This window comes from Dermacentor albipictus, chromosome 1 (genome assembly GCF_038994185.2).
Source record: "Dermacentor albipictus isolate Rhodes 1998 colony chromosome 1, USDA_Dalb.pri_finalv2, whole genome shotgun sequence".
NCBI classification, from domain to species: Eukaryota; Metazoa; Arthropoda; class Arachnida; order Ixodida; family Ixodidae; genus Dermacentor; species Dermacentor albipictus.
In genome coordinates, this window is record NC_091821.1 from 168,180,252 (window position 1) to 168,195,517 (window position 15,266).

General features: G+C 43.8%; 1 protein-coding gene across 2 annotated transcripts in view; it reads right to left on the reverse strand.

Moving 5' to 3' along the window:
• Positions 1–15,041, reverse strand: part of LOC139051896 (serine/arginine repetitive matrix protein 5-like) — a 77,449-nt gene extending 62,408 nt beyond the window's left edge. Inside the window, exons 1-5 of one of the 2 annotated variants that reach the window (XM_070528939.1) lie at positions 14,875–15,041; positions 14,267–14,404; positions 12,774–12,868; positions 8,653–8,784; positions 5,196–5,307 (exon numbers count right to left, since the gene is read on the reverse strand). In XM_070528939.1, the coding sequence (XP_070385040.1) occupies positions 5,196–5,307; positions 8,653–8,784; positions 12,774–12,868; positions 14,267–14,388 (461 nt within the window). In that variant the 5' untranslated portion in view covers positions 14,389–14,404; positions 14,875–15,041. Of the gene's footprint in view, positions 1–5,195; positions 5,308–8,652; positions 8,785–12,773; positions 12,869–14,266; positions 14,448–14,874 lie in introns of both variants that reach the window. The other variant, XM_070528935.1, reaches the window with a different exon arrangement.
• Between the last annotated feature and the right edge of the window lie 225 nt (positions 15,042–15,266).

A 15,266-nucleotide genomic window follows, 5' to 3' on the forward strand; every position in this document is an offset into this window, starting at 1 on the left:
GAAAAGAGCGTTCACAGACGCCTTCGGCGGCAAATGCGCCCCACCGCGTCGTGAAAAAAATTCATTTTCTTCTTTTCTACTTCTCCGATAACAACCAAACCTGGTGAGAATATTCTTCATTAAACCAGCAATCCAAAACAACTCAAGCTTTAAAACACATTTTTTTTCCGAAAATCGGTATTTTAGCCCCGCATCCCCCCTTAAGCACTTCCGGCACACAGCAAGTGTCGTCTGCTTGTGTTACAACGTACTCCATTTTGACGAGAGCTCCGCGGTCAGAGTTGGTCTCAGTCTTTTCGCGAGCACTATGATTCGACTTTGTTGCCTTGTGGACTGCAAACGTAGTGACTGGCAATATGTCAAGCTGCGACATCGTGTCCCTCTGCAAGGCAGCGTACGAGCGAACTGGCTGCTGCGCATCGGACTGCCGCTATCCGATCGGCACCAGGATTCGCGCGTTTGTGGCCGTCACTTTACAACGGAAGATTACTAACGCAATAGCGTTTCGCGAGTCCCATATTAGGGCAAACGTAAGCACAAGGGGACAGGGTCTGGCCGCTTGACTGTGCCGTAACTGGACGAGCCGAGATGAGCAGAAGGGCAAATGTGAATGGTCTGCACAGTGCAGCCACTTGGTGGCATAGAGCTCAACCATACACAGTAGCAGCAACGAAGCGTATTCTTCTTGGCTGCTGGTGGGTATTTTTCGCAGGAGTGTAATCAACACGTTGTTTTTATAAATGTTTAAAATGTTTTACACTTCGTTAGAGCAATATTAGCGCTTTGTTTGGCTGGTTAAGCGCTGCGCCAACAAGTGTCTGGACCGTGCAGACCGATCAAGCCGCTCACGTACGTCTACGCCAAAGTTCCTTCATCAGCTTGAGTTTATGCCTCCAGTCATTTGCCGAAATGACCAGCTTGCCTGTGGTTAACGGAATACCAGACACGTTCGGCGCTACGACAGAATGCTCGCAACGCACGCTGCTTCGATAGCTCTCGCTTGGGGTCGACAGCCAAGCGGCTAGCGGAGAGGTTGCGCGCGGGTGGGCTCCAAAACTATCGGAAGTGGACGATGTGACGTCGCATCGTTACGCAGGACCAGTGAAGGCGGAGCTTAGCCCCGCTCGCTCGGCGAACGAGTTGAGGAGAAAAAGCATGGCTGGGGAGGAGGGTAACTTCTAATCGCTTGTAGCTCCATTAATACGTAACGCTTCACTTAAATTGTGGTGCGAATGTTCTACTTAAGCTGTACCCTATGCGTCTACAAAATTTGTCTGAACCATTTCAGGGGCCCTTTAAGAACATGCCTGCTCTTCCGGTGGAATACCAAGCGAATAAAAAGGCCTGGATTATGTCGGAAATTTTTCGTGGCTGGATGCAGAAGTTAGACCGACAGTTTTCCGCAAAGAACCGCAAAGTGTTAATGATGCTGGACAATTGTAGTGCACATAACAGTGTCACCGGACTGGACAACATAGAAGTTTTCTTGCTGCCGAACACAACATCGGCCCTTCAACCAATGGACCAAGGCATAATTCAGTATGTCAAGACGAAATACCGCAGGCGCGTGCTGGAACGGATGCTCCTGTGCCATGAAGTCGGCAAGCAGTATGATGTGAATCTTTTGAGCGCGGTCAACATTCTTGCCTACGTTTGGCACAACACGCCCGCGCACGTCATCGCCAACTGTTTTAGACACAGTGGCTTCGTTGTGCGTGAGCCTGGCGATGATGCAGTGGCCGAAGTGTCGCTAGATGATAATGGAGATGGCTGTGAGGATTTTGGAGGAGTTCTGCCGGATGCGGTGACACTCGCTCATTACGTCGGCATTGATGACGGCGTTGTTACAGCCGGCTCGCTTACCGAAGAAGAAATTGTCAGGGACGTGCTGCACGGAGAAGATTCTGAGGAGGAAGAGGAGCCGCGAGAGGAGCAGCCTCGGCCCCCTCGCACTGTGAAGGAAGCCACGGAGGCCCTCGCTGTGTTGGAAGAATTTTGTTGGGACTCTCCAGACAGCATACGAGCTTCTAAGCACCTGGAAGGACTTCATAAAATAGTATCCGCGCGGGTTTCTGCTTGAAAGCAAACGAGCATCCTCGATTACTTTGCGCAATAAAGGTTTGTTGATGAAAGTCGTGAATTGTTTTTTGTCCGCTCGATAAATCGGCCATTCGGTTAATTCGGACATGATTTACGGTCCCTAGAAGTCCGAATTAACGAGCTTTTACTGTTGTGCCCTTTTAGACTTGCGGTCACGGCAAAAAGTCCGGAAAATCGGACAGCGAAGGGTTCTTGCATCTGAAATTTCAGACGTTCTTATACATAGGCTTTATGGGGTACGTAGTTGTGCCGCGAAGCTGTCCGAATTATCGGGCATCCGGAAAGTCTGTTGATGACTGGACATTGACAACTCCTTCAGCAGACTACACTGCATCAAAGACAATTCGTTACAATTCCTCTGTTACTCGAGCCAGCATTACCATGACTTTAGTTCTCTTTCAATAAATTTACATGTAATTTTCCCTGAGTATTTCCAGACTATTCAAAATCCCGGAGAATTCCCGGTTTTCCCGGTTAGTAGCCACCCCGTACATTTCTTTTGCTGCGGTGCAAAAGTAAAACACACAGACATTCAGTTCGTGTGTTTTATTATTTAACTAAACTTTTATTTGTCTACTGAAGCAATAGATTACACAAATAACAGATGTTGCTTAGAATAATTCTCAAAGTCACGTGTGATTACGAGCAACGTCACAGCATTGCCATGTACGTGGGCGCACTTGTGCAATATATGTCAGCTCTCCAGCTGGGAGCGCGGTGCCCGTGTGGAGAAGGGCAAACTAACGTATTTACTCGCATAATGATCGCACTCGCGTAATGATCACACCCCTGAGTTTTATCGTCAAAATTCAATTTTTTGTTCTTTCCCGTGTAATGATCGCACCCTGAACTTGTTGCAGCGATATGTCATGTGCCAAGTCTAGCTAATGATGATTGCGCTCACTTTCTGTCGGATGCTAAACGAACTACTCTTGAAGACGTACCAAGCGGTCTGCATGCACCCAACATTCTTAAGCAGATGCCCCATTTCATTCCTTTCATCACTTTCCACACTTCCACGGAAAAAAAAAAGAAAAAAAAAAAAGCTACAACCAAACTTGCCTCGGCCTTATTATTTGTGGGCTTCATAATGGTTTTGGTCACCAACAACAACATAAAGGGCGCCTTTCGATTCTTCTCGTCTGCACTCGTGGGCACGCAACAAATCGCGAGCGGCAACGATAGTGGCCACGTTTACACTGATATGTTAGAAGTGTACCCTATTCATACGCCGTCACTTGTAACGCAGCTAAGATATTCACCCACCCTTAGAGGAAACATGCCATTGTAGGACAGCAGTGAAGACAAATGCCGCAGTTTCCACAGCATGCCCACCATATGTTTTTATGTCACTGGCAGCTAAGCGTGCCCATCTCTGTTTCTGTCCCCTCAAAGGGGACATGGCTACGTTATTGTCGCAAACTTGCCGATATTAACGATATTATTATTTATACCGATATTAACGATATTATTAATTACTGATACGGAAGAAACTGTTTCAATGCAGGTAATGTACTCACGAGAAGAAAAAATTAACCGCGTTCGGCTTGCTCCGCCGGCCGTCATTCTTGTTTAGGTGTCCCGCACTAACAGTGGCAGCCGCCTGCTTGTCATCCCGCAGCAAATGCAGGATGAAAAAAGGAAATGTTTCTTTTCGTGGGAAATTAAACCCGCATAATGATCGCACCCCTTAATTTGCATCATTTTTCTTTTACAAAAAAGTGAGATCATTATGCAAGTAAATACGGTATGTTCGGTTTGAAATTTTAGCTCTTTCCGCAGAGCACAGCAATGTAATACTTAGCAGACACACGTTAGCATGCATTGTATGCATGGTGCTTGTCAGCTCAAAATGGCCAAACCTGGTGAGGCACCCTTTAAGTAAAGCAGCAGAAAAGCTTTCTACTGCTTTACTGGCCTTGCGACTAAAAAACTGGCCTTGCAACTAAGGGGAACCAAGGGGCCCAATTTTTGTTGGCCACAATCATATGAAGCTAACAGACAAGACTATGACATGGAGGAAAGTGTAGCGTAACTTATTAGTATTAGTATTAGCCTAAGGTTCAGATTAAGAAGTCATGCTCTCGTGCTATGACTGGCATGACTGAAGCTCAGTGTTACTGCATTGCTTCTGTAACACGAGGAGAAACAGTGCTGTGTTGTATAGTTTTTGGAAAACTGACTGATTTGCTCTTGCATCCAGCATAGAGGAGGTCTGCATATCAATTGAGCAGTTACAAGCAAGCCAGATATTCAGTCTACAGAACAGGAACATGTTCATTTGTAGTGAGAAAGTGTTGAGCCAGTCTTACAATACATGGATCGCTTGGTTGCATAATTGAAAAAAGGCCCAGAATGCAGCAGCAGGTTGCTGTGCCTGCCAACAGTGGTAATGATGCTACATTTATGACAGCAAATGGAATGGCAATGAGCATTTATGTTGATGAGCTGTGTCAAACTGTTGTGCTGTCAGCATTATCAGTTTGTGCCGGTTTTCATAAGTAATGTGTTGCTTAGTGCCCAACCGTTTAGAGGAAGACAAAGGGAATAGATGCATAAGCAAAGCTGTGAACATGCAAGAAGTTAAGGCACATAGACAAAGCAAAGTGAAGGCTAAATGTGTAACATCATCATGGTATAACACTCAAGTTGGCTCTCGTATCCATCACATTCCATGTGCAACAGCAAGCAGAACAAGCAAAAGAGGCACGTGCTCTGTAGGTTTACTGTACATTCAGGTACCAGGTATCTCAGTGTATCTTCAAATTACAATACACTCTTTAAAAGGAACCTCAAGGGACGAGGGATATTGGTTCTGTTTATCAGGAGTTCCATTGAACAGGAAATAGAGCTTTTAGCACTGCATGAATACAAAACGAACCAACCTTGCGGTTGGTGTTCCATTTAAGCAGCAGTTTCGTTTCAGCGATTTCCATTTACCAAGATTCCACTGTACCAATACTTTTCAATAGATAATGAATCTGCTACAGCTAACAGATAGTTCAGCATGGCTAAGATCATTGCACCCTAGCAGTCAGTAGTTAACAGCGTTCGAAAACATGCAAACTGCAAAAATGGTTGCATAGAGGACTTACCAGAAAAGTAGGTATGAATTCTCATCGTAGAGGTCCGTGCCAGCACACAAAAACTGCTCGTTGCAGTTGAAGTCAAAGCATGACAACGGCTTCACCTTCCCCTCTGTGTTGGCTGCACATGCCCCCATCAACAAACCAGCATTCTAGAGGTGCACATTTTTCAAGAGGAGGAAGAGCATGAGGCAGCCAAAGCATGCTACAGATTTATGTATTTAAAGCCATCTGAAGAGCACCTTGTTTGTACAAGAAGATGCAACTGAACAAAAGTTTTCAAGCACAATACCAATTTGCAGCTTATCACACAGGTTAACTGCATATTTGTGCCATTTTTTAACCCCTGCTCTATCAATCCAGAATTCGGCCTACCCTAAGTATCACTCACTGCCAGCTGTTCATAGGCACAGCAAGTCCAAAATTATCAGCACAATGCAGGTAGGCTGCACAAATTTGCTTCCTCCTATTACGTAAGCTCTTTTCTGCACAAGACTGAGTTAAACTTGGTGCATGGTTTCCTTCAAAAGTACTGTAGTGAAAAATCCTGTCTGCAAAAGCGATTCCGCTAGCTGGCTTTCAGAAAAAAGAAAAGCAAACTTCTTGTAGACTGAAAGCTTGGCTTTGTAGGCAAACAAAGCAAACTCTCCAAGTTGCAGCTCTGCGGCATTTCTCATTACATGTTTAATTTGTCACAGAAAAAGATGAGAGAGCTGTTTGGTTGACTGCGCATTTTCAAATGAACCACAATTTCTTCAATCAGCCAATGTTTAACTAGACCCAGTCAATCATTGGCACAACCTGCAACTTCACACAAAACAGAAAAAAGAAAAAGAAAGAGAATCAGCGTGGCGTCGAAGTCTCACAATGTTTTCTGGTTAATTAAAACCTATGCTCCCAACAAAAATGGCCTAGTTCTATTTCAGATTGCAACATGCCAACCAAAGACAACTCAGCATTTTCCTTTTTAAGTCCCTTAAATGCGTGCTGATATGGACAAATGTATAACAAAAAAATTGGAGGACGCTTAAGCTTCGCCTTCAAGAGTGGGACGCGACAGCGTTCCCGTCGACCCGCCAAGGGGTATAAGACAATGCGCTACGGCACAGCAATCACTTACGATGCGCCCCGCATCGGACTTAGCGCCCACCTATCACGCGGTGAGCGTCAAGCAACGCAGCGTTCGGCGCGGCGACGAAACGTGCGCCTGAGCGAACGAAACGAACCAAAGAACTCGGTGTCTCGGAGGGGAAACGATCTACGCCGCCAGAGAGATAGATAGTAATCTAAACCGGAAGCACGGCGAAGCGTCGTCAGGGGAGAGGGAGTCCCGCGACGCGCCTGGCAGCGGTCCCAATGCGCGCGCGGCGCTCCTCCTGTCGGGGCAGCGCCGTACATTGAGAGGAGGGGGTCTTCTGTGTTTGCCGCAAGATGGCTCTGCGTGTGCGGAAAGCGCAGGAGAAATGCAGCGGAAACGCACTTCGCAACTCGTGTAATTGTGACTTCTGTACGTTACATGTTCATAATTACCGATATACACCGCAGTATAACTTTCCACGGCTCGTTTCGAAGGCAACACCGCATTCACTAGAGGCGCGTTTGCACCGCTTGGAAGCATCGAACTCGTGGCTGAGTGGTAGCGTCTCCGTCTCACACTCCGGAGACCTGGGTTCGATTCCCACCGGGCCAATCTTGGAAGTTGCTTTTTATTTAAGAAGCGCCTGCCGTGATTTATCGCTCACGGTCAACGCCGCCGACGCCGACACCCGACGCCGACGACACCGGCTTTTCTGCGACACGAGCTCCTTAACGCTATCGCGTTAAAAAGAAAGAGGAGGGGAAGGATTCACACTGCTAAGCCAAAAAACATGCTAATGTAATCAACCATGGTACACTTGTAAAGATTGGGCTCTGCAACACAGAAAATAAGCAGGCTGTGTTTCAGTGTTGCAATGAGAGCAAAAATTAAAGAATTGGGCTGGACAATTAGCACACCTACAAAAATGCTTACACACTCGGTGTGAACGTTTTACCGATGTGACTAAGCCTACACATTTACTGCCAATAGTAATATTCAGAATCTGCCATGACTAACGAAAATTAGTATCGCAGTTTATTTCTGTTACAGGACATTCGCGTACACTGATGCACATTTTTAACATCAAGGGTCAGGCAGCAGAAATAGTTGTGAAAACTTCCAAGGCATCAGTTTATAATTTTATCATGCCATGCCACAACTGCTGGCCTCATAGACACAGAGTTCTCATGAATGCCACCAGAGGACTATACAGCAATAAAGCGCAATGAGCTAACCAGTAACTGTTTTACAGCTACTTTGTACAATTACACTTTTGTCTCGAGAATCTGCACTGAATAAACCCACTTCCCTGCCACAACTGGTTTCAAGACCACCATACAACATACATACTTTTGCTGGTCATTACTGCACCTGACCACTGCTTTCTGTAATGCCCTTAATCATTACAAGTGTGTCAAATAATCATGCTCCCTTTTCCCATGAATTGATAGGCATCGATTCTATGTGTTTCTGACATGCGACTAAGTACTTTTCATTTGCTTGGTAATAAAACAAGACAAACTGGAACAAGTCTGCATAACTGATCAAGTGCAAAGCCAGTGCACACAACACATTCAAGTTTAACACCAGGAGCTTTAAGCTCCAGTCAGGCATCATGCCAAACCTCAGCATGGAGATCAGGAGGTGGAGGATCACTGAAGGCAAACAATGAAACAATCTGGATTTAAACTCTTCTACCCTGCAATGCTTGTTTTATGCTGGGAGATGACTAAGCTCCAGAGAAAATTGCAAGTGAAACTGCACAATTCCACAATGCTTGTGATGAATGCGGCGATTTATGTAAAAACCTTAAGCTGCGACTTTGGTATCCCAGGTCCTGTTTGCTATAGTTTGGTTCGAGTCAGCATACATACTCATGGGAGCGGGCACTGTTTTTGCAGTGACATTACCAATCCCATTTAATTTAAAAGCTTTCATGCAAGGGGAAATTCTCATCCACCCATTCGGGTGGATGACAATTCATTTTTTCTCTTAGAGAAGTTTTGTCTCAGTAAAAGTGATGCTTAACACCTTGGAGCACTAATCTATCACTTTAGCTTGACTTAATACATGCTAGTGTCCCTTTAAGGCCAATGCATTTGGGGAATGCTCAGAAGACAACACAGGCAATAATGGTAGAAGAGCTACATGGCTGCCTTTCTGAAAGCAGTCTTTTGCATTGTTACTTGTTTCCAGGGCTCATGCTACAGATAGCACCAAATAATGGTCCTGTCAGAATAAATATCTTCCATTTGTTACACAATACTGATACACAGCCTGCACAACCTAACAGATAAACAGCAGGAAACACTACAGGAGGAGGTCAACTCCTGTGGTATCCCCTTACTACAAGCACAAGCGTTATACACATAGCATTCAATCTCTCACCAACAAACTTGGAGACTGGGTGTCGGATGTTTCGGAGGTCCCAGACACGGACGCTGCCGTCCCTGCACGAGTTGTACACCAGGTTCGGGTTGGAGATGCTAAAGCGCACCCCTGTCACCTCCTTCATCTTATCTGTGGATCAGTACCCCACGGATCAATGGGTGAGTGCTCCAGGTAGCCACAGATGACATGCCTTGCAACCACTCTAGTCACGTGTACTCGATAAAGGCAGTCACGTGCGCTCAATCGAGTCTCCAGCCATTCTACACAAACCCACCTTGAATGCCAACGCTTGCTCTGCAGTCTCCTATAGAGCTCTACAATCTTCACAAAATGGGGCACTTGTTTCGATTCGACAACGCCAGCGAATCCCTCCAACAAAACCCAAAACCATTTGCTTCACATAAGTGCAGTACTGCACACATTTGCTACACAAACCATGTAAACAGCTGACCTGACATAAATGATAACCATGCAACCTTGGCACAAATTTTAATATTACTAGCTGCATAACTCTGTCATGCAACATTGGGCAAGTGCAGCTTTTGCACACTAGTAGTAGTTCGAGGCAATGTTTATAGAACCACTATAAGCACAAAAGTCGGCACATAAAGGTATCGAATATTAAAAGAGAAAATAGTGAATTGCAAGCTAGGTCATCAAAGCACATTCCAAGAACAATAGGTCAGTCAAGCAAAAAAAAAAAAAAATTACGAAGGACAAATATTGTTATTAACTTGACTCACTCTAGCTTCTAGATGTAATCAGGTAGCAGTAAAGACAGCAACGTTTAGACTAGTTGTGCACTTATTAATATTTTATTTCCCCCACTAGCACTTCTGGAAAAGTGCGAGTGAAGCAAATTTCACTATTTTTTAATTAAACAGAAATGCCAGAAACTATCTTAAAATGCCTGCATTTAAACACAATGAAAAATAATTTTTTAAGGATGGAAACATTGATTTCCCTACATATGTAGGTTCAAGTAGTACTTTGAGGTAGTTTCTTGGCAGGAGTTTCTTGCCAGTTATGACGTGTAGACCAGCGACTACCTCATAGTCCGCTACTTATTCAGTTTGAGATTGCCGTTTCCAGTATATGTGTCAAAAAGAAACTAAAGGTCATACTTCACTTATGTGCCTTTGAAACCTTTCTTGAAAGGTTGGAAAAAGACTTTTCATACAACTTCCCCATTCCCAACGACAAAAGCATATAAGTCAATAATAAGTGAAGTGTCTTCAGCTTGCCTCAGTTTCATTGTCGGCAAGCTAGTGTCGCTGCAAGTAGTGGTCGACAAAGTGGCCCACATGTTAGGCGCTATTTTTTTCTTTGAGGTCTCTCCTGAGTGCCTCGGCACCATCAGTGACCTAATGGATGCAGTCTACAGCATACATGCAAAATTGAAATTCACTTTCGTGCCCCCCTTTACGGGAAACAAAAAGTTGCTAAAGTCAGATTTTTTTCCTCTCGAGTCCAAGCCCACAGCGACTGAAGCGATGCCATACCCTATTGCCAGGATTAGAACTATGCAGATTGGATTTATTTTTGCTGCACTATTCAGGAACAGCAGAACACGACGCATACACTCTTGGAAGCAATATCTTCATATGAACAAGTCCAGCTTGTCCTCAGTAGATAAAGGGCTAATATTCAAAAGTCTTCCCACTAGAGTACAAGTACACTAGCAGCTGAAGGGCAACTTGGCAATTTTTGCAATGTCAGCATTAGACATTCTGGGTAGCCGACTCATCATGTGGCATGCATACACTGTTAGCATGCATAAAGGCCTCAAATTTCCATAAATACGAAATTATTTTAAATAATAATAAAAGCCACTTGGTTTGTGTTGTAAAACAAAAAACAATAGCACAGATGCACGCAAATGAACAAGGAAACATCAGGCAGACTGCTGGACAAACAACTGAATGTAGTCCAGAAGTCCTGTTTGCTAGTTCTCTTGCATGGACATTTGTTTTTTGTTGGCTCTCGTTTTACATGAAACCTGCACCACCGTTTTACATGAAACCTGCACCAGGACAGGGAGGGAGTTGGCTTAGGGGAGAGAGAAGTGGAGAGCTATGACTTTGCAACTGTGTAAAACTTTTTGCAGTAAAACTATTCAACAAATGTGCGTCTTTTTATCTGGCAACCAAGTAACAAGCTAGACAACCCTATTCCACTCCTGGCAATGAGCTCTTATGGTAAGGAAGAGGTGCCAACAGTGTCGTTGCGTCTTCCCCATAGTAGCTTGTTCAGTACACAATACTAGCACCACCTTTCAACCCATCCCCGTTGACCACAAGAACTGCAAGTCAGAATACAGGCCTTGCTACAACTTCTCAAACTACTTGGCGACTTGTGCCCCTCATACTATCTGCATGCCTGTCTCGATGTCAGCAACCACAGTGTAGCCAGCAGAAATTGCTCATATTGAGGGCATGGACCACGAGTCCACAAGCCAATCTTTAAACTTTAAATGTGAAAAACTATGCATTTCTTAAAGATGATTTGAGCAATCATGACAAAAGTGCCTAAAGGAACAAGAGAAGTCTAAGAGCTGCAGACCTGAAAAAATTGCCAGGTTTGTCCTTCAAAAGACTCAAGTGGCAACAAAAAAAGGCTAGAAATACTGCACAAGCATAACCAGCGCAACTGCACAAACAACTCTTATTAAACAAAAAAAGCCAGCAGACCAAGTATAAGTTGTATTCACCAGTGTTCTTTGAATTCACCTTTTCCATAACTACATCAGTACAAACCCACAAAGCCTCAAACCACCTTGAAGTCTCTGCCTCGGTCCTGCGCACCTTCGCTTGCATCCCATTCTGCACGACCAACTTTTATGAGAAGTCTATCAGTGAAACCCCTAAACCCATACTCCACCATGGCTACATGCATGCAAAGACAGCAAATACTTAATAAAAAAATCTCACTGTTAAGCCTGTTATAACTTCACATAAGTTCAGCATTTCTTTTTTACAGCAATGAATAGCCACACAGAATGTGCAATAAAGGCTTCAAGCAGAGTGACAATCATCCCTTACAGAAGTGACAATCACCCCTTCCAGAAGGTTTCAGAATATTACAATTTTACGCAGATAAATATTTTGTGTACTATTCTCCAGTTACAAAAGTGATGTAGTGCAACAGCAAACAGAATTGTTTTCAGATTCTCCATTAATGATATTTACAAATACTGCTTTCAGTATGGTATTCCTTGGGTAAAAATTCATAATTAAATTTCTTGATATAGAGAATTTCTGCCCTCATCTGTGATTCAAAAGACCAGCATTCTCAAGCACAATAGCATTTGCAGCACACTGTTCAGAAGCTCACCTCAACTGCCCTCACATTTCAAACACCACACATTTAAAAAACATGCGTGTGCTAGCAGGAATTAACGCAAGGTAGTAAGTTATCCCCCCATCCCTCCCACCCCTATGCATGTGGCAAGCAACACATGCTCCTCACACTTTAAATGTTATGCGAGAACAATCAAAATTGATATTGTTTTCTTTGTCAATTTTTGCTACTTATCTCCCCCTTTTTGTCCATCTGTTTTAAAATTTAAGGTGTAGTAGCTCACTTCACTTTAATATATATTTTGCCCTGCAATATTCCATCTCTTCACTCTGTTTTCTGTACTGCACATGATTTGCACAGCTGAAAAGCATAAAGAAGCCAATACCAGCAAATGTGGTCTTCAAGGGCAGAAACCAAAATGCACACTGCTGCGAGCGCATGTTTCAAATGATTTAGACAGAGCTGCAGCACATGCTGGGAATAATTATATACACCATGCTATCTACCAAGCCCACTTCTGTTTCAGCCATACTTTCATTGAGACAAGTCTGGATACCTCAAACATGGCAGAAAGTATAATGTGCATGAAATATCTAGCTGACTTCACATGTCACAAGCTGCAAAATTAAAATGCATGTTTTGATTACTTCTTTGACACACAACACAAACCAAAGAAGTATTCGGAGTAAAAGAACTCTCATCCGGTCACTTCTTGACAATACAGCTATAGCACACTATGGATTAATTTATAAACATTGCAGTATTACTCCACAATGTCACATGCAAATACAGCAAAACAAGCACACACAAATACACACCTTGCAGAATGCCCTTCTGCATGAGGTACTCATCATACAGGTAAATGCTGTTGTCAGATGATGCTGCAGCTATTTTGTTGTTTGTGATGGATTGACTGCAAATGAAAAAAAAAAGAAAAACAGAGATTGGCAATTAGAACAATTTCTACAATGTTAAGAACATGGGCCCAGATAGTATAGCCTGGTTTTGTTTACCATGATCATTACGCCTATGGAACAATTTAAATTTAGACTGCGATTTCCTGCAGGAAGACTAGTGCATTTTAACATATTTATGTCAGCTATAGGCTAGTTTCTGCAATTATGGCTTCACTTTTGCCCTAGCGGCATGCAGGCAAGATAAATGAAACATAGAGATAGACAAGCTCGCTCCTAGGGCAAGACAACTCTGAAAACCACCAAAAAGCAGCATATAATGTCTCACTTATTTGCTTTCAATTTTAACTGTAATAATAATAATAATATTTGGGGTTTTACGTGCCAAAACCACTTTCTGATTATGAGGCACGCCGTAGTGGAGGACTCCGGAAATTTTTGACCACCTGGGGTTCTTTAACGTGCACCTAAATCTAAGCACACGGGTTTTTTCGCATTTCGCCCCCATCGAAATGCGGCCGCCGTGGCCGGGATTCGATCCCGCGACCTCGTGCTCAGCAGCCCAACACCATAGCCACTGAGCAACCACGGCGGGTTTTAACTGTAATAACAAGGAGTTTGTCTGGAAAGCACCGATTAACCATTATCTCAAACATTTAACAACCTTCAGTGGACAAAAGCAAAATGCACAACTGCTTCAGCAAGTTTTGAGAACATGAAAGGTTTTCTTTTTTTTTTCACAGCATATACATGCAGTCCGGAATTGAGCATTGCACTCGCCAATTGTGTGTGTGAGCTATGCAGTGCACATTGTTCCACGCTATGCGGATATCGTCTTCGTGGAAACCATGTTCCGAAAAGCTTTGTGAGCGGAGCAACTGTGCTGTACAAGTGAACTTCGAACACGTAGCGCCCCAAATAAACAAAAATAACACAAAATTAAGAATGCTAGTTTATTAAACTACAAATTCCGGGCACCTGCCACACTGACGGAAGGACTTTTCGGCCCAGTACTGGATGATCACGGGATAGACATTTTCGCACCACGGTTTGAACAGCCGGTCGTGGGTTTGACAATCATTTTGAATGCGCAGCGGTCTACGAGTAGAAGGAACTCGACGGTGTTGTGACAAACTTTCAGATGAACAGTAAGAATGGGCAAACTGCGTTGCATAGGTAGCGTACAATAACCGTAAGGATTGTTCTCCAGAATGGAAAGTTACTGTACGCACGAGCACGACAAGCAGGCGACTGTTCGATTTGTCAAGCAGTCATGCTACTTCGTTTCACGAGACCTCACAAACTGCTAGCATTCCAGAACGCAGGAATTACGTAAATCACTTCGTACTAGCAAGTATCGATCACTGCAACACGGCCCCAGTTCCAATACTGCTTACCTTAGTCCAACAACGTAGCTTGTGTCCTTGGGAAGATGTTTTATGGCAAAGACACCGAGTCGCTTGGTCGCCAAAGCCTTCAGATCCTTCATGGACATCTTCTGCGGCGGCTTCGAATCCATGTTTGCTTATTCAAAGCTGCAAGTTTGTACTTTTTATTTTTTTAGCATGGGATCAGGGTCTGGAACATGAGTGAATTGTAAGATCAGCACTAAATTAATCTCGACCCGTGAGAGTAACTAACCCTAAGCCTAACGCCGGCAACGGAAAATTGATCAGAACGTTCCTCGAACTCAAAAGAGAAGAGCTGCACGTGCAGCTCTCGTGCGCAAGTCAACGCTCTTGCATTATTTTATTATTCTGTTCGCATCATTCATACAAAGCGGCCTAGAGCTTTTGTGTCACAACATGCTCCGAACCTGTCAAGAATTTGGCGGGGATCAGCAGCGACTACATCTTGCACTACGATCTCACGTGCAGCGGAAAGTGGTTAAATCTATGCAACTAGAAAAAGTTTCTAGGGTGCGTCACAATAGATTGACGGAGACTTTCATTAAATAATGCTAGTGCGCAAAAGTAATTAAAACACGAACGTAAATACTACTCACAACAGCTTTGTTTTCACGACCAGTTCTCACGACTTCGACGCCACCATTGCTTTCAAACAGAACAGAGATACTGCACAAATGGAAATAGTGACGCAGAGTGGTCACAACGGCTCTGTCAACTTCTTTTTCTTCTGAAGCCCACTAAATATACGAGCCTTTCTTTACATGCTAAAATAATATAAACGTTTGATTTTTTAATTTCCTCTTTTCGTAACAATATTTTAATAAAACAAACAAAACTGATAATGGCGTCCAACATGCATTGAAATTATGGAAATTATAGTGCCTAGAATGACTGGCTAGTGTGCCGTGCGCCAGCTCTTTTCAATGGACGAGCGTGGCGCCGCCTGCAATGAATGCCCACAATGGCCGGCAAAGGTCGCTGCCACACG